The sequence below is a fragment of the Triturus cristatus genome, chromosome 4_2 (genome assembly GCF_964204655.1).
Source record: "Triturus cristatus chromosome 4_2, aTriCri1.1, whole genome shotgun sequence".
Classification (NCBI taxonomy): domain Eukaryota; kingdom Metazoa; phylum Chordata; class Amphibia; order Caudata; family Salamandridae; genus Triturus; species Triturus cristatus.
The window spans coordinates 191,174,917-191,194,565 of NC_140586.1; the positions used below are offsets into that span (position 1 = coordinate 191,174,917).

General features: G+C 49.3%; 1 protein-coding gene across 1 annotated transcript in view; it reads right to left on the minus strand.

The window, feature by feature from the left end:
• LOC146833348 (heme oxygenase 1-like) overlaps positions 1 to 18,931 on the minus strand; it is a 117,438-nt gene extending 98,507 nt beyond the window's left edge. The window contains exon 1 of the mRNA XM_085601105.1: positions 18,701 to 18,931. Within this exon, the coding sequence (XP_085457231.1) occupies positions 18,701 to 18,732 (32 nt within the window). The 5' untranslated portion in view covers positions 18,733 to 18,931. The remainder of the gene's footprint in view (positions 1 to 18,700) is intronic.
• Between the last annotated feature and the right edge of the window lie 718 nt (positions 18,932 to 19,649).

Below are 19,649 nucleotides of genomic sequence, written 5' to 3' on the forward strand. Positions count from 1 at the left end.
CAACGACAAATTTAATAAAATAAAACTTACCTTACCGGGATCCACGCCGCCTCCGCTCCTGGCTGGGTTCCGCTGCTGGAAACAGGAAGAAGACAGCCTCCTTCCCCTCCTCTAAGCCAATCACAACGCTGCAATGGCAGCGTTGTGATTGGTGCGGACAGCGCCCAGCCAGGCGCCTGTAGGGAGGCCATTTTCTCTATGTAGGCTGCATGCAGCCCTCCATAAAATAGCAGCACATACATTTTTAAAGAAAAAAGTGCAAGTGCATAACGCAAGGTTTTGGGACAAGGAAAAGCAGCCGAAGAGCCTTACAGTGATTGGATGTTAGAGTGCTTCAGCAAGGTACTATGCCAAACCAAGCCTATACTTCTGTCTGATTCGCCAAGCGTGACCTAGAAATTTTGCCGCGCAAAACGTAAAAAAGGGTCTTGGATCGGTCCTGAGAATGCGTAAGGCGCCCTGATAATCCCGTGTTCCCAGTTGCTGGCACAGTGGTTTTAGCCATTTAGCCCTCGGGTTGCTGAAAGCCGGGTAGGCAAACAGGACATGGGCAATACTTTCAACTGTGGCCTCGCAACAAGGGCAGTTCTTTGGGGTTTGGTTAAGCGAGTGTCATTTCACTGTGAACTCACAAACAGGAAGTGTGCCGAGCCTGAAATGGATGTACAACATCCTGTCCTGTGGAACCTGAATGACGTTTAAAAAAGGCTCAAGGCATCTAGTTTATTTGTGGAGATAAAATTCACAAGTTAGTCTGCCTAGGTTTGAATTACATGATTCTTGGTGCTCCACCCATTCCCAGTAGCGGTGTTTTAGCTCGTCTTTCGTGGGTGGCTCTTGGCTATCCTAATGAGCTTTAAAACCTTAGACTAAGATTGCTATTCTGACATTTTATGGCCAGTATCTAATCGTATCACCTTTGTAAGAGCCTTGGCGTACGGAAGGAGCTCTGGGGTTCACCAAATGCGGGCCCAGAAGAGAAGGGGGCGCAGGCTCGCTATATCACCATCACCAGCAAACTCGACTATGGCAACGCACTCTACGCCGGCATCAACAAGTCCCTACTCCGCAAACTGCAAACGATACAGAACACTGCAGCCAGACTCTTCCTTGACATCCCCCGGCGCGAACACATCAGCCAACACCTGCGGCGACTCCACTGGCTTCCTGTGGAGAAAAGGATCACCTTCAAAATCCTCACTTAAGCCTACAAGTGCCTGCACAACTACGGACCCAAATACCTAACCAACAGAGTAAACTTCCACATACCCAAAAGAAACCTGCGATCATCCAACCTCGCACTGGCTGAAACCCCTCAGATCCACAGAGCCAGATCAGGCGGAAGATTGTACTCCCACATTGCAGCCAAGACCTGGAACGAGCTACCGGCAGACATCAGAGGTGCCCCCTCCCTGAACACCTTCAGGAAGACCCTCAAGACCTGGCTCTTCAGCTGAACAGAGCGGCGCACCCACCCCCACCTCCCCAGCGCCTTAAGATCGTCACGGATGAGTAGCGCGCTTTATAAACCCCCTGATTGAATGATTGAATGGTCTGCCTGCCCATGTCCAGCATTAGGGGGGTGAGGGGAATGGATTGGGGCAAAATCACCAAATCTCTGAAAAACGTGTGCTCAGATCTACAAAGATCATGAGCCTTATCCAGTCCCCATAGCTCTGCCCCGTAGAGCGCAGCACCTCCCGCTTTGGCATCATAGACCTGGAGGGCTGGGGCTACCGGTCTGCTACGGGAGAGGCGATGTTCCTTCCCAATTGCACCCACTACTCGTTTGTACCCCAGCAACATCTTTGCTAGGTGGGGCTTCATATGATATTACACTGCCACGTGGTGTAGCTATACTGTGAGCCTGTTTGTGGTATTGCACTGCCTCTGGTGCATACACACTTTGAGGTTACACTCCTCCGGTGCATGTACACTGTGAGGCTGTAAGATGGTGCCATCAAACTACCTCTGGTGGACATAGATTGTGAGTCAGTATGTGACACTACACAGCCCTTTGAGGCTTGTAAATACACTTTGAGTGTACATGTCGTATTTCATAGCCACCTGGTGCTTGTGCACCGTGAAGCAGCGTATGACACTACACTGTCTTTTTTGTTGTTGTTGGTGCGTGTAGTTTTTCATGCTACGTGTGATATTAAACTTTCCTCTAGTGCGTGTACACTGTGAGGTAGCATGTAATATTCCACGGCCCTCTAACGCACGAACACTGCGAAGCTGCTTGAGATACTACCCCAGTGCTTAATTTGTGGAAAAGTAAGAGTACCATGGCCCTACTCAGAAGGCCACTGCAGCTTGGAGCTCTCACTGCCCTGCCACTAACAGAGCCAGCACAACTACTCACCATCGCACCCCTGGAAGTGTGACAATTCAGACAATTCCAGATAACCCGAAGCCAGGGCAATCTGAAGGATTTTGGGGGCCCTGGGCTAGACGTATTTTTGGGGCCCCTGTTTAGAACATCTTTGAATTCATGATCCGATTTCAGCTCTTTCAAGCCCTCTGTGGCCAGGTCACTGGGAGTGCACAGGCACCCTCCTCCACATTCTAAATGTGTTTCCATGTAATATTTAGGGATTGTGATATGTGTTTTCAATACTGTAACACAGCAGCAGCTCACTAACGCCCTACAAATAATCTCTGTGACCTGCTCCCACTTCTCAAATGTGAGGTCCTGTTTTGATCTAAAAGAAACTTTTCCTTATGGATGTTGCTTGAAACATAAACACAGCATTTCTCTGCAAAATGTCTGTTAATAGACTCTCACATCACCTACATTAAAAATAAATTCAAGGAAAACAGCATTTAAAACAATCTGTTTAAGAATGATTCAATGCCATCAGGGAAAGATGCTCTGCAGAACAGAGCTGGCTCTTTCAGGGACCCCCTGAAAGGCTGGGGCCCTGGGCCAGAGCCCACTTTGCCCATGCCTTAAAACGTCTCTGCCGAAGCTATCAAAATTGCCTGAAGGGCTTGTATTATTCGTTTTTACTCTATATTAAATTATTAAATACTCTGTTAATAGTCTCATCTCAAAAACAGACCCAACTCTACTAAGTGGGGAACTGTCATAAGTAGCAGCTTTAAAAATCAAGGGCCAGTGGCAAGCACCTGCAAACACCGGCTCAAATTAAGCACTGCTACACGCCCCCCCCCCGTGCATCCACATTCAACAAGAAGTTCCATGTAATATTACAATGACTTCTAGTGAGTCTGTTTCTTGGTGCTGCATGGGATATGGCACCACAGCCAAACAGCAAAAGAGGCAGTCTGCGATGACCAAGAAGGATGACACTATATACGAAGTAGCTTGGGTTCTTCACCGACAGACACTGCCACCTCTCCTTCAGTCACAGATTGCCAATACACCCCACACATCCTAGTGATGTCTCTTATGTACTATAGAGACTATAGGTAAAGAAAAGTACCTTTGCGCCGTCCTGTGAGTTCAGACCACCTACCAGATAGAGGATGCTATGATAAGGACATTGCACTGCAGGTTTCCGTCACATCATTGCACAACAGACAGCCAGAAGAATGTTCCAGGCTACAACAAATGCCCTAAAAAGCCAAGTTCCGAAGTCAACAGGAGTACCCAAATAGCAAAATGTCATTTTCACTTGGACTCTGAAAATCCTTGTTCTGGAGCAGCCAGCAGGAAAAAGCTTACCTTCCACAGCAGATCCAAAATTACAAAGGAAAAAAAAAATTGGAAGGCAGGCACTTTCAACCAGTGCACAAGCCAGTGAAATCTCAACTTCAGACCTTCCCCCTTCCTATTACAGTTAGGAAAGGAGCTCTAAACCTGTCTCTTCAAACAACAACTTTATCAAAGAATCTAAAAAATATTGTCACCCATTCAGGGCTGGTGCTGCCACATTTACACCCCTGTTGTCAGTTTGTTTGTGTCATCATCACCAATGTCCACACGAGGGCACTAGAATGCAGCTTTTGACATAGTTGGGAGGAAACTTGAGCTCCCCAATGACAAAATATAATTTTACCTGAGTCTCTGCTTATCTCTGCAGAGCTAACTACAGCAAACACTCCACACGCGCACTTGACACAGAAACCCTATCCTAGAAACTCCTTTCTCTCACTCCCTGCTGTCCTTGTAGGAGATGCCTGGATCACCCCAACATCGTACAAGTATAAATGATATGCTTTAATCAGGGTCCACTGGAATTATGCAATTTTGTGGACGCTGCATTTTCCGCATAGTTATGGATTTTTCCGCATTTGTCACATAACCCATGATCTGCTACATAATCTGCAGAATTTAACAAAACCAATTGTTTCTAACTCAAACGGCTCAAAAGTTACTAAAAATCCGGTGCACATGTTGAAGTCCAGTGTCAAGCCCTACGTAAAGTTTGACTTGTCACTTTTCTGTATTTGGGTGTCCAACTGGTACTATTGGGGTGTTGCCTTTGCCAAGATGGCGTTAAAATGTGTAAAAATGATAAAATAATGAGGCAATTCTATTGCAAAATGTGTCACATTACGCCGTATAATTACAAGAAAGGGGACACTCATTCAAGTTGCTGGTGATCATAAGGAGGTGTAGCAATACTGGAGAACTGATGTGCTGCCCGTGAATTTGTCCACTGCTCGCCGGACCCGCTCCGCGGGTCCCGCTTTGTTGTTTGGGCTTGCCGACTGTGTTTGTGCCGGGACTGGCGCAGAGGCGCTGTGTTTGGGAAAGGTGAGGGTTTAACTGGCTACAGGGCTGCGAGCGTATTTACAGGGACTTCATCTCCCAGGAGTCCCTGCATGACCAATTAACACCACCTGGTCCGCTCTTCCTGCATGCCTGCCCCGCCCCCTAACCACTCTCCCTCCCTTCATAGCAAGCTGATCATACCGCTGCGCGGGAGCGCCGCGGGAGCATCCCGGGAGAAGCCCGGGACAAGGGCAGGACCGTCTGAGGCCGTCCGAGGTCGTTTGAGGCCGGGCTGGGCTATTCCCCTTAAATCTGGTCTTTAAGTTGTTCATTGTTTGCGATTCATTGTATTTTAGTACTGCCACCAACCAGTTATGGCATTACGCTCTGGGAAGGGAAGAACTGCTCAATTGCCAACCACGGGTGGGGTGGTCAGTGGAACAATGGACCAATTTATAAAACGAGCAACAGTGATTTTAGAGAAAGAGATTGCTCTTACTGAGAAACGTCTGTCCCTAGATCTCAATACAGGGAAACGCTCATCTTTAGGCCACATTGGGACTGTGATCTCCCCTGATCCCTTAAGATTACCTAAACCTATTATTACTCAGGAATTTCGATCCTGTGTGAGCCCAACGATTCTGGTTGCGGACAATTCAGCGGATTGTTCTACCTCCAATCATTCTCCACCCAGTATGATTTCTAGTAGCCTATTCAGTAGAGTTTCTAGCCCTACTCCGTCACATAGACCCACTACAGAAACCCAAAAAATAGGCTCACTGGTAAATACCAAACCAAGCAAAAGGAAAAGAGGGGGTGGTCCTCAGAAGGGTGGAACTGCTAAAATGCCCAAAATCCCTAACAAAACTGGGAAAACTTTGATCCCTAATGATACTACCCAGTCAACAAACCCAACTTTGGTCAAAAGAGGTCCAGCTCAACAGACCCCCACGAGTAGTGCTGCTGATGGTCTTTTGGGTAAACTGGAAACCCTAATCAAATCCTTGATCGTACCCCTAGTGGAGAGAACAAGGTTGATTAATTCGAAGTTAGACAAGTTGGGGAACCTTGTTTTATTAAACACAGACGTACTGAACAAATTAGTTACAAGAATGGAAAACCCTAACGTACTGATTGTTGAACCCCAAAAAACAGGGTTAGATAATGGAACAAGTGCTTTAACACCAGTTGTAAATGACATTCCTAATTCCCAAGAAGTACAACATAGTACGGATATTCCCCATGTAGGCAAAACTACTATAGTTACCACACAGGCTAGGCATACTGGGGCGGGGGCGGTGTCTAAAACAAAGGTTGCACTGCAAGTTCCAGTTCCAGTTCCAGTTAGTGGGCTAACTGGGCTTTCTCGGTTGGAGAAGGAGAAAAACAAGCAGCGTTTGCCATGTGTTAATCTTCCCCCAGAATCCACACCTTACACTATCATTCTGGTGGGAGTCCCTTCATTGGGGGAGGATAGACAAGAATCCGATAGAGAGCTAAAAATAGTCATATTTTAGTTTAACAAGAAAAGAACTCTCCCTCCCTTCTCTAATACTGAGATACCCTGTGTTAGAAGGGTGAATTGGGTGGGACAATGTCCAAAGGATTTAGAGGGTGACTGTATCATTGTGAATTTTAGGGACCCTTGGGTTGTTGACTTTATCCGCAGAGAGCCAAGATTTGGGAGGGAGGGAGATATACAATCCTTAGGTCTAGATTATTTCTACCCTCGCTCAACTAGTGGCTCTTCCCACTTACCTTTCAATCCATATAGGAGAAGACACCCGGGGGGAAATCCTGTAGTCCAGATAGAGCGACACCTTCCCTTGTCTAACCGGTTCAAGCCCCTTACAGGTCTAGAGGGGGTAGATTGACTTTCACACAGGCACGGTAAAAATAGTTGGCCGATGAATCCTGAAGCGGTCTCCATAGGGACTGGTACCATACGGGGGGAAGTAGCTGTCCCTGATGGATTAATTTTAGGTAGCCCATTGGAGTTGGTGCCGGCGATATCGGAGGGTGTGCAAGGAAAGGGGCAGTCCGCATTTCCAACCAGGATATTTACAGACAGGGATTCCTTGTTGGAGAGTGGAGGGTTATCGAGTATTATTCTCCAGGCTATCGAACATTCTCAATCCCCTAGTATGAATACCCCGCTTAAAATAGCTTCCTGGAATATTGCGGGGCTGAAAAGCAAGGTAGGCCTAGGAGAGTGGGCTGACTTTGTGGACAACCAGGACATTTTAATACTTCAGGAAACCTGGGCCCTTGATCCTATTTATAGACATGGGTATATTAATTTCTACAAACCCGCCCAGAGGGGTAGAATGGGCAGAGCTTCTGGGGGATTAACTATTTGGGTGAGCCAGTCACTCAGTTATAGGATCAATGAAGTGTTAGTGGATACTCCTGATATTCTTGGGATTATGCTGACGAGTCCCAACCTCCAGGAGATTTTTATTGTCAACATATATGCTCGCGGACTCCCTGGGGGACGTAGTCCGTTGGTTATTAGAGAATTAGATCTCCTCCTTAATAATATGGGTAGGGATAAGTTCGTGGTAGTGGCGGGGGATTTTAATTGTACCTTCGAACCACTCCAATATGAGGGAGTGGACATATTTGCTGAAGAAGATGTGCAATGGAATATCCCTCCCCTCGAACTAAAACCGATTAAGCGAGGGGCAGAGGCTGCACTACAATGGATGGGTTTGTGTCTTGAGTGGGGGTTGAGAGCTGTTAATGGCCGATCACATTCTGATAAAGAAGGCCGGGCCACATTTGACAACGGCACCAGTACTAGTCGAATTGACTATATCCTAATCGGGGTCGAGTACTGGGTGCTATTGGAGGATATGTTAATAATGGCTCGACCTGAGAGCGACCATAACCCGTTAGTGCTTGGTCTAAATCTAAAGGACTGCCTAAGGCGAATAATTCCGACTGAGTGTACAACTGCAGAGGCAATTCTAACAAACGATAGTAGAAGGCTTAGGTGGAGCAGGATAGTGGAGGATCCTATGATATTAGACAGAACTTCATTAGAGGTCTCTTCCACTTTATCTGCTTTGCAAGCTCTGGTTGACCCGTTGAACCAATTATCGTACATAATTGGTCAGCATGACAAGCTCTTTGGTGTCTTAAAATGTCTTTTCACTACAAGTTATAAACCCACGAACTTAAAGGTCCCAAAAACAGCAAAAAAATGGTATAATAATTCCTGTAGACAGGCACATACTCACCTGATTAAAGCCTTAAAATCTAGAGATGTACCAGAAATTAGGATGGCAAGGCTTGCGTATAAAAAGGTACAAAGAGAGTCAAGGAGAGAATGGGATGATTTGCATTGGCTGGACTTGTATGAAGCCAGTAAATCAAAGGACCAGACCAAGTTTTGGCAGATAGTCAAATGGGGTAGTAATCAGGACTGTCAGATCCCGACGAATTTTGTCTCGCCAGAAGTGTGGGTAGAATATTTTGAGCACCAGTTTAGGGGTAGTGAACCAGAAACTGTGAGTGGCTTACCTGCTCTTTTTTTAAGTGAATCACTGTTCTGTCCACCTATAGTTTTTGAGAATACTGATGCAGAGTTTGCACTGGGTTTGAGTAAAGCAGGTAAAGCCCCTGGCATTGATTGTATCCCGGCCGACTTATTCAAATTTGATTTATTGAATTGGGTCCCTTATATCACTTTTATAGCTAATGCAAGTGGTGCCCAAATTCCGGATTTATGGCGTGGGGCGGAAATTTTACCTATATTTAAGAAGGGGGAATGCTCGGCCCCGGAAAACTATCGCCCTATAAGTCTAATAGATTCAATTCAGAAAGTTGTAGCTAGGATGGTGTTGGTTAAAATCCTTGAATGGGTGGAGATTGAGAATATATTATCTCCTATGCAAGCAGGATTTAGACCCAGTGTCAGTACAATTGACCAGGTGTTTAGATTCCTTCTTATATATTGGAAGGTGGTGACCTTGGGCGGTGGAACTATTTACGCAGCGTTTGTAGACTTAAAGTCTGCATTCGACCTCATACCAAGAGAGCTATGGGCTGTCCTAAGGAACATGGGAATGCCGTCAGCACTCCTGGATATAATAATAAGATTACATGAGGCTAACTTTGCCCAGGTGAGATGGGGCAGGCAAGGACAGATAACAGAGAGGTTTCCAGTCACCCGTGGCGTCCGCCAGGGATGTGTCCTTGCACCGACTCTGTTTTTGTTATTTATCAACAGGGTCGTACAGTACTTTGTAGACACTCCCACTGATGCCCCTACTTTAGGTGGTACTAAATTCCCACTTCTCATCTTTGCGGATGATACCCTCATTCTATCCAAGACTCAAAAGGGGCTCCAACTCGCCATAAACAAGTTTGAAGAGTTTTGTAAAGACAACGACCTTCAAGTCAATGTCAGCAAGACAAAATTTATTGTGTTTACTAGAAATAAGCCACAGAAGGGTCACGTTAGGATGAATGGTGTCGAACTAGAACAGGTGGAAGTTATGACATATTTAGGGATTGTACTTGAAAACAAGTTAAGATGGAAACCACAGGGAGGAGCCTAGCGCGCAACCAAGATGGCCGCGTAGGTGCGAGGCTCCCGAGGACCTCCGCAACCTCCTACGTTTATCCTGTCTTCATCCTGAATCGGTTGAGGGGACTGTGTCGGTGAGCCTGAGCCGAGGTGGTACCCGTTTTCCGTTTTCGAATTGGACCCCGGGTGCCGGAGTGCGCACCGACTGACGTTTGCGGCCTACTTCTCGCCTGACCCCGGACTCGAGTTTGGGGGCGACCCTGTGGCGAAGTGAACAACAACGGCGGGCTGGGCCTGGCGAGTCGCGTACCCCACACTTTCACTTTCGCTTTTGAGTCCCCTTGCCATTATCGCGGGTGGGTTCACAGCGCTTCTTTGTGTTGGGGTGGCCTCGCTGGGAGACCCTGCCTGCCTGCCTGGGGTGGCCCACGAGGCTCTCGGCCTTGATTGCCTGCTCTCCACTGCGTGGCTGGTGCGGGTGCGAGATACACGACGATGGCCACGAAGCAGGATGGGGATCGGTTGAAGGCCAAGTCGACCCGACGTGGCACCGCACATCAGGCCAACGTCATGGACCGCTACACCCTCCCGAAGGGGTCCCCCGGCGGATCGCACAAGTCCTCCGAGTGCCCCCCGGATGCCCCGGATTTGCCTACTGATCTGACTTTGCAAGACGTCATGGGCGCCATTGCTGAGATGAAGACCTCGGTGGGCCAGCAATTCGACACTTTGGCGCACAAACTCGACGCGGTCCTCATTGATGTCAACCTTGTGAGAGCTGATCTCTCCAAGACGAATGACCGGGTCGACTCCTTGGCCCACACCGCGTCGGGCCTCACGACTGAGGTAGCGGCCCTTCAAACGGAGGTGCACCGGCTCCGTCAGGCAAGTGCGCTCATGGATCGGCGCCTGGAGGACTCCGAGAGCCGGGCCCGGAGGAATAATATCCGTATCATCGGAGTACCCGAGGGACGGGAGGAGTCGGCGGCGGATCTCTTTGTGGAGGACCTGATCTCTACCCATCTCCAGCCTCGAGGACTGAGTAAGTTCTTTGCTGTGGAGAGGGCCCATAGAGTTCCCGGAGGCAGACCGAAGGTCGGAGCCCCTCCGCGGCCTCTTATTGCCCGTATTTTCAACTTTCGGGACAGGGATGCGATTTTGCAAGCTTCCAGAATGCAAGGGCCGATTAAGCTGGAGAACATGGAAGTGAACTTTTATCCTGATTTCACGCAGGCGGTCCAGAAGCAGAGACTGAGTTTCCTGGGCGTCAAGCGGCGGCTTCGAGGCATGAACTTAAAATACGCCATGCTCTTCCCGGCCAGGCTGCGGGTGGAGGCGGATGGTCGCACTCACTTTTTTGATCGTCCTGAAACGGCCGGGGACTGGCTGGACACTTTGTCTGTGGGTCATGGTCGGGATGGGGGGGGGGGCGGGAGGAGAGTGCCCACCGGACCGGGTCTGAGGTACTGACACGGGGGCTCACTCCGGATGATGCCACTTTCGGCCAAGCTTAGGGTCTTTTGTCTGTCGTGTCTTGTCTCCCCTCCATTGGAGGAGGTGCTGGGTCTCGAGGGGGTTCTCCTTCCTCCTCTAGGGGGTCTTAGTAGTTTAAATCACATAGGGGCGACAGGCACACTGCAAGTTGGGGGGGCTGTTTGGGCTCATGCAGGGGTGCAGGGAGGGGGGAGTTTTGTTGGGGCTGTTGGGTTGGGGTTGGGTATTGTTTATTTGTACCACAAGGCAGAAGTATTGTTGTGCTATTTCTAATGTGCTCTCTGGGGGGCGACTGATCGACTTCGGCTATGATGGGGGGTAGGGGACTGAGTCTTTTGTCCTGGAATGTTAATGGACTGGGGGACAGGATAAAACGGGGGGTGGTCCTGCAGTTCCTAAAACGAATTTCACCAGATATAGTCTTTCTGCAGGAAACACTCCTCATTGGAAACTCCTTTCGTGCCATGAACAGACGGGGCTATTGCCTTAAGGCCCACTGGGCTTCACGTCTGGTTCGAGGGGTGTGGGCATTATGGCTAAGACCTCGCTCCCGTTGGAAGTTGATGAGGTGCTCCATGATGACAGGGGACGATACACGGTTCTGGTGGGTAGATTGGAGGGTAGAGTGATTGTTTTCGTTTCTGTTTATGTCCCGCCAGGGTTGCAAACGACTACTTTTGCGGATCTGGGGCGCCTCCTCCTTGGCCTTCCGGAGGGGATTCTAGTGGTTGGGGGGGATTTTAACGCTGTGGTTTCCGGGACTGAGGATCGTCACCCTCCTAGGGATCTCCCCCGTGCCCAAGCGTGGTTGTCCGGCCTCTTGGATACCTTGGGGCTGGTGGATTGTTGGCGGTTGAAACATCCTACGCAGATACAGTACACCTTTCATTCCGGGGCTCATGGCAGTCTTTCGAGACTTGATTATGTCCTGATGCCAGCGGTACAGGCGGGGCGGGTTGGGGAGGTACGACATTTGGCGCGGGGTATTTCAGACCACTCCCCGCTCCTGTTGCACTTCGACATTGTCCCGAGGGGGGAGGGGAGGGTGGCCCCGATTAATCCCTGGTACCTGCGTGACCCCACAATTCGCGCAGATTTGGTTAAATCTCTTAAGCGATATTTTGAAGACAATGTGGGGTCTGTGTCGTCCGCGGTTTCTCTGTGGGAGGCGTTTAAGACGGTACTCCGGGGGGAGGCCCTGTCCCTTATTTCCCATTCCCGGAGGCGCGAGCGGGAGGAGGTGACCCGTATTGAAACTGAGATAACCGAGTTGGAGGGTGATTTGGAGTGTGGGGTGACGGACGACAAATTGCATGCTCTCCGACTCAAGCAGGCGGACTACAAGGCCCTCGTCACGGAGGCAGCCAGGGGCCTCAGTAGAGAGCAACAGGGGAGACTGTATGATGTGGGTGATAAGGCTGGTAAATTGATTGCGTGGCTGGATAAAAAGGAGAGAGCGAGTCGAGTTGTCCCGTCGATTGAGAAATTGGATGGTGTGTGTGTCACTGAACCAGGAGAAATAGTTGATTGCTTTGCAGAATATTTCCGTGGGGTGTATTCCCCGGTATCTTCCCGCTCGGAAGAGGACTCCCATGCCCTGCTTAAAGACATTGCGCTGCCTTCCCTTTCGGAGGAGGATAAAGTGTTGTTGGACGCGACCCCAACATCTGAGGAGATTGCCCTCGCCATACGCTCGGTCGCCTCCGGCAAGGCCATGGGTCCTAACGGCCTTCCCATCGAATTGTACAAACTACGACCGGATACGCTGGCGCCGCATCTCCGTGCTATGTTCCTCGCGGCCCGCTCGGCGGGTTCCCTCCCGCTGGACCAGCGTCTGGCCACTATCGTGGTTATTCATAAGGAGGGGAGGCCGCGGGATCGGGTCACGTCTTACAGGCCCATTTCGCTGTTGAATGCGGAACCTAAAATTCTCGCCAAGGTGCTGGCTAATTGGCTGGTTGGCGTGGTGTGCGATCTGATTCACCAGGCCAGTCCGGCTTTATCCCTCATCGCAACACCACGCTCAACCTGCGGCGTTTGCATGGGGTGCTCGCGCGGGTCCCGTTCATACGAGAGCCGGCCATTTTGGCGTCCCTGGACGCCACTATGGCGTTCGACACGCTTGAGTGGCCATATATTTGGGCGACGCTGGCTAAGTTTGGTTTTGGCCCGGGATTTATTGGTTGGGTGAAACTGTTATACTCCGGACCGCTGGCGCAGGTGGCGGTAAACGGTAGAGTGTCGGCTCCGTTTGAGCTGGGCAGGGGCACGCGGCAGGGCTGCCCGCTATCGCCGCTCCTCTTCGCGCTTGCCTTGGAGCCCCTGGCGGAGTGGCTGCGGTGGCACCCTTCTATCCGTGGTCTCCGATGAGGATCGCGTATCCCTTTACGCTGATGATATTCTCTTATACCTTGCTTCCCCTCGTAAATCGCTGATTGTACTTGTGGATGTTTTGCATTCATTTGGCCGCAACTCCGGCTTAGTCATCAACTGGGCTAAATCCTGTGTGTATGTCCTTTCCGGGGAGGCTCCTATCCTTCCGCGGGGTTGTCCTATCCAGATCGCTCCGCAGGGATTTAAGTACCTGGGTATCTTCATTACCCTGGACGCTGAGGCCCGATATAAACAGAACTTGCTCCCCCCCCCTCCAGCGCCTAAAGGAGGACGTGGCGCGTTGGAGGCGCTTGCCGCTCTCACCGCTCGGCCGTGCGGCATTGTTTAAGATGATGTCGCTGCCACGTTTCCTATACGCTTTACAGAACACGATGGACGTTGTCCCGGCACGCTACTTTCGCGAGGTGGAGAGTCTGCAGCGACGCTTGTTCTGGGAGGGTAGGCCGCGTATCGCCCTTACGAAGCTGACGCTCCCGTGGTACGACGGGGGGGGTCGCCCTCCCAGACATCAAACGATATTACTGGGCCTCCCAGCTGGCTGCTATAAACCACGGCCTTTATGGGCCCGTTCTTAACCCGGCCTTTGAAATGGATAAACTATTACTGCCGGGTGGCGACTATAATCGGGCGCTTTATTCTAGATCGCTCGACGCACGTCTGACGGGCCCTACGCGGGTCGCGGTACGGGTGTGGCACGCGGCAAACTCGGCGATGGGGTGGAAGGATCGGTTGACCCGGGCGACGCCGCTGTATGCATCTGAGCGACTGGGCTCTCTGTGGACCTCGAAGGGCTTTGAAAAGTGGGACATGATAGGCATCAGCAAGGTGGGCGATCTCTGGACGAGGGGGGGATTCAAAACGTTCGATGTGCTGCAGACTGAATTCCAGTTGCAGGACAGGGAGTACTTTCGATATATTCAGGTCCGTCACGCGCTGTGCTCCGTATTCCCGGATGTTGCCTCCATCCCGGAGTATTCCCCTCTGGAAGATAGAGTGCTAGATGGGCATGTACCGGACGGCACGATTTCATTGATTTACAAAAAGCTCATCAACGATGGCTCGGGACTGCTGACTAGCCTTCGTGAGGTGTGGGTGGCCGATGGATTGGAGCTGGATGACGAGGATTGGGTGTCTGCGGTGGCCTCCCCGAAAGAGGTGGCTATACCGGCTCGCCTTCGCTTCGTCCAGCTCAAGATACTCCATAGGGTCTATGTTATGGGGCCGGGTCTGATGCGTATGGGATATGCCGTGGATGGGTTGTGTAAGCGTGGGTGTGGTTCTTTAGGGACCTTCCTCCATATTTTGTGGGAATGCCCGGAGGTGGCGCGATTCTGGCGTGATGTGCACGCGGTGTTGCAGGCGGTCACGCATGTGACGCTGCTTCCCGAGGCGAGGAGATGTCTGCTAAATGTGTGGGAGCCGACTGACTACTCAGTGCCGCAGACGTGGTGGGTGACTCTGGGATATATGGTGGCCAAGCGTGACATTACGCAATTGTGGGGTTCCCAGAGGTTGCCAACGGTCTCGGCGTGGAAGGACAACATGGATTGGTGTATGTTTCGGGAAAAGGTAGTGTATATTGCGAGAGGTAAGCCTGGGAAATGGGTGAAAGTGTGGGGCCCCTGGAACACCTACCGTGGCGGAATTTGTACCCCGCCGCTGACGCCTGACCTGGCACTGGCCCCGTCTCCTTAGTCTGCTTGTCGCCTTGGTTCTGGGCTTTGAGTCCACTTTGTCTCCTATCCCCCCCCCGCCATTCCTGTGGATCGGTAGGGTCCTCCCCAGGGGAGCTCATACTGTTGCTTTGACTTTTGGCTGCCTTGTGGATTTGTTTGTCGTTTCTTATATAAAAATGGAACCGCCATGTGGAGGGTCCGGACGGTGTGGCCGCCAACGCTTCTTTCAACTCCTGTGACCTCTCTCACGCTGCAGCGACTGTTTACTGACTGTATTCTATGCTCATACTGTTTGCTAGCGGCCGGCCCGAAGGTTGTAGGCCCATCTTTGTATATCTTTTGAATTCTGTAATAAAGGTTTAAAAAAAAAAAAAAAAAAAGATGGAAACCACAGGTTGATGTCCTGTCATCGAAATTTGCCCAACTATCTGGTACCTTAATCAAGGAACAAAGAACCTCTACAACCAAAAGGATTGGCCCTGCATTAAGAATTTATAATGCTAAAATAAGTTCAGCAATCCTGTATGGTGCAGATTTATGGGGCTCTTCAGACTTGTCCTCCTTGGTTAAAGTCCAAAACAAATTTCTACGTAATCTAATTGGCCTGCCCCAATCTAGTCCCTTGAAGCCCTTGTTACTAGACTTGGGTTGTTACCCTATTGACGAAGTGGCACGGTATAGATCCGTTGCTCTGTGGAGAGGGATGTGGTCAACACCTGAACTTGCTACTTTTGCAAAGGAGATATTAGATGTTAGATCCATTTTGGGATCTGCTAACATCCCCTGGTTTAGAAATGTGAGATCGATACTGGTAAACATGGGCCATGATCAGTTATGGTCGGATCCCGGTAATAGCATTTTTCCTTCAAAAAAGGATTTTAAAGAACAGTACTGGGCGACTATACATTATCAACATATTGTCCAGACAGATCCCACTTCTCTTTCTGGTAGATTCCTGGAACACAAGATCACTCCCTCTTTAGAGGAGTATTGGGATGTAATTGTAAAGAGCTGTGATAGAAAACTATACCATCAGTTAAGGGTGGGGTCACTTCCAGTAAGATCCTTTACATCTACATGGCGTGGCCAGACGAATGAGTACTGCCCTCGGTGTAGGGATAAAAAAGAGTCCATAGGCCATGTATTTTTTGTTTGCCCATCCTATTCAGCCCCCCGAGGAAAATGGCTCAAACCCATCTGTAAAAACATGAAAACTCGGGTGAGCCAGGAGGCATTATGGCTCTTAAGGACTAATACATCGATTCCAGTGGTCATAGCCGTTGCAAAATTTCTGGGTTGGACATGGATTATTAGAGCCAGTCAACATTGTAATAGTGGCTAATTAGCCCCTTATAACAAGTACATATTTTTAACACGTCTTTAACCGACATTTTTAAATACCTTTTAATCCTATTTTATTGTGTATAATATGTTTAACTCCGCTCATTAGTGATGATTTGTGCTAATTAACTCTTGTATGTATTTTATCTTATTTTCCTGATCTTTTAATATTTTGTGTAATTTTGACATCTGGAGTTTTTAGTCATGAGTGGAATGTTTTATCGCATGTCTTTTATGATGAAATAATATCGAAATAAAGACGTATGAACTGAATTGACAAGAAAGAAAAGATGTGTCTCTGCCTGTTAATGCTCATTCCGAGTGAAAGCCTTTTTCAAAAATCTAATTTTCATTAAACTGCTTCTAATACGATTTTGCAGCAGATTACTCTCTGGTTCGTTGCGTGTTTAATTTTGCACTACAGATACTTCTTTTATTATTCGTGTCTGCAACCTTACTATCTCTTTCACATGAAGGAGCAAGGCACCAAGGATTTAAGCTTTCTTTGAGAATGGTGATGTTGTGACCATGTATTATGAGGAATAAAGTATCTTCTGCCATACTTTAAAGAGAATATTATAAGGTTTCTCAGAGTGCCATGATATTAAAAAGGAACGTAGCCTTTGGCCACTTTCTCTATAAGGTCACAGAACTCTTCGGTGACTTGCGGTACCCTTGTATTGTGAATGAATGAATGGACCCTTTCTATAGGGCATCATGAACCTCAACGCGAGGTATCCAGAGTTCTGTAGACCATATCCTTAGATCAGCCAGTAGAGACGAAAGCAGAATAAACTTCTTAATGGAGTTGCGTCACAGATAAATCTTTAATTGCGCTCGAAAATGTAAGGAATTATTTCGTGTCCTCAGAGGAAAAAGGCTTGGCATTCCAAGCCTTTGTAGGAATTACTGACGGAGATCTTCCTCCAGTCCTCCATTTTTTGTATCTGGGGATACAAAGTAAATATTGTGAGGCTGATCTTACGATTCTTGATGGTGTGTGGTGAGCAGGGAGGACGTAGAGTGTTTTATGGCATAAACGTAACGCATTAAAAGGCTCCTATTTCCGAGGACGGCTCCTCCATTTGAGTGGAGGAGTGTCGCCCCACAAGCCCCAGAGCTGAAAAATAAAAGGGTAATAAAGTTTATTTATTACTGTTCTAATTGTCAAGGGGGGAACCAAAGCTGCTGAGTGGCAGTAGCAAGGAGCTGTGCACTTTAAAATGTCATATCTCTTTGACTGCCCGTCTTGGGACGGCCAGCCAGACATGCACGTTTAAAAGTTCTCTAACCAAGCTGTCTTATATTGCTGGGTTAGAGAAAGTGCAGCCCTCCACTGCTCTTAGGAGCGCTGGGAGAGCCTGCTCTATCCAATCCTGGCGCTGCTTTCATGGTGTGAGAGCAGCACCAGAATTGGGTAGTACAGTTTCCTGCAGTGGGAGCTTCCTGGAAGACACCGAGGGAGGAGGACGTCGCACTGCGAAGGTAAGATCATTTTTTGTGTGCCCTCCTCACCACCCTCAGTACAAGCCAGCCGCCACTGCCTATGTGCCATAGGAAGCCAGTGAAGCTAGCCAAGATGGTTTGAGATTGAGGATCTGCACTTAAGTCCAAGGACCAGTCTTCCCGCCACATTCCAGGGCTTCCTTTGAGCCAGTGGTTTCCAGTGCTCGGCACCGGCACTTGTCAGCACAAGCACTTATGACAATCTGCCAACTGCTGGGGCTGGTTGTCTAATTCAGAGACAAGCACAACGGCAGTTGTTTATTAATTCAATGCACATTAAAAACAACTAATGCATGCCACCCAAGACATAATTATAGCTCTGGGTGCCTGAAATAGTCTGAGCTGTCACCCTTGCAGGAGTGAGGTAGTTGGTAGGTGTGTTGGTTCAGTCATTGGCAGCGCTGGCAGGGGCAAAGGGTGGTGCTGGCGCATTCTGAACTATATGTACTTTGTCGGTTAGATATTTTGGGAGACCAACCCTGGAGGAATTGCCAAAGTCTACTCAGGTCCACGTCACTCTCGAGACTGCTGGGAGGAGAGGGAGAATCTTCGGAACAGCGCTCAGCAGACGCACGCGGTCTTTGTGGTTTAGAGGTCACCTTGGGATCAAACATGATCCCTAGTGTCTTGCCTCTTACACTGGGATTGTGTATGTCCCTAGTTGTGACGATCACCACCTCTGAGGTCACAGGGATGGGTCACCAAAGACCACCACTCCGTCCGTTCCCTATCTAAGGTAAGGGAGCTGTTTCTCCCCCAGTCAGTAACTTACTCTGTAGGTCTGAAAACTGCTGGATACCTCGCACATACACAACATGCCACAGACACTTGATAACCGTGGAACAGATCCACTGGCTTCCACGTATAAGCCTATACCAGTGCTCGAACTGTTTAGAAGCATCCCCGTTGTTTGTAGAGGATGGGGTGCGGGGTCCAGGGAGATGAAACAAGCTTCACAAAAAGATACCTCTGATTTGTACAGACACCAACCCATCAGAAATAGTGGAGAACAAAGCGTTAAAAAGAGGAGGCATGAGAAAAGGAGGGTCTATGTCCCTCATTGTCACTCACCTGCGAGAGCGGGGGCTCTGAGTGGAGGCCATGTCGACAGTCGCTCCTCTCCCTGCAGTGACTGCTTGGCACACTCTCTGGTCGGCTCTTTTCCCTCACTGCAGACGGTTCTGGCAGGGGTGTCTGGTGTTAATGGGTGCAAGGGGCGTGGCTGTGCCACCCTGGGGGAGAGGCAAGGACAAGGAACAAAAAGAAGGAGCAGCTGGGAACAGATTACTAATCAGAGACAGTGAGCTGCATCCTTTGGGTGAACTGCAATGAACTTTGTAGATGTCCTACTGTGGAGGTGCCAACAGGGCGAGGTTTTCTTCCACCTGCAGGCACAAGCTACAGCAGTGACGTCATATGAGAGGGAGTGCTGAATGAGAGCACCATTGACCCGGCTGCTTTTGAGGTGCATATACAATGGCCCTGGTAGGAGTTAGCAAAACTGCATGCACTTCAATGGCTGGTGGTGGGTAGCGCCGGACTGGCCATAGCGGGCATCGGGCATTTTCCATGTGGGCCGGTTTTGGACTGGCGGGGGTCGTATTTGGTACAAGGGGCTGGGTCTGCAGCAGTGCTGCAATCTCGGCCCCCTGTACCAAAAGTAGCAGCAGCGATCCCACCAGAGAACCCAAGCCCCCTCCTCCTCCCGCGGCCGGTCAGACTTAATTGCTAGGGCCAGTTTGCATTCCCAGTCCGGCATTGGGGGTGGGACAGGCCGATGAGGAAAAGAAGGTAGCGGGCGGCAGCATTTAGTTGATCATCACAGAGGCTGTAGGAGGGTTGCAGGGGGCTGCTCTCCTTGCAGTAACACATTTTAGTATTAATACTTTTAGGACGAACATGGGAAACCTTCGGTAATTGCAGTTTGTTGCCATCATTTACAGATTGATCATTCCTATCCAAGACTATACTATTTCTACTAATCATTTCATTTTGTGATATAGGAAGTTTATCATTAGAT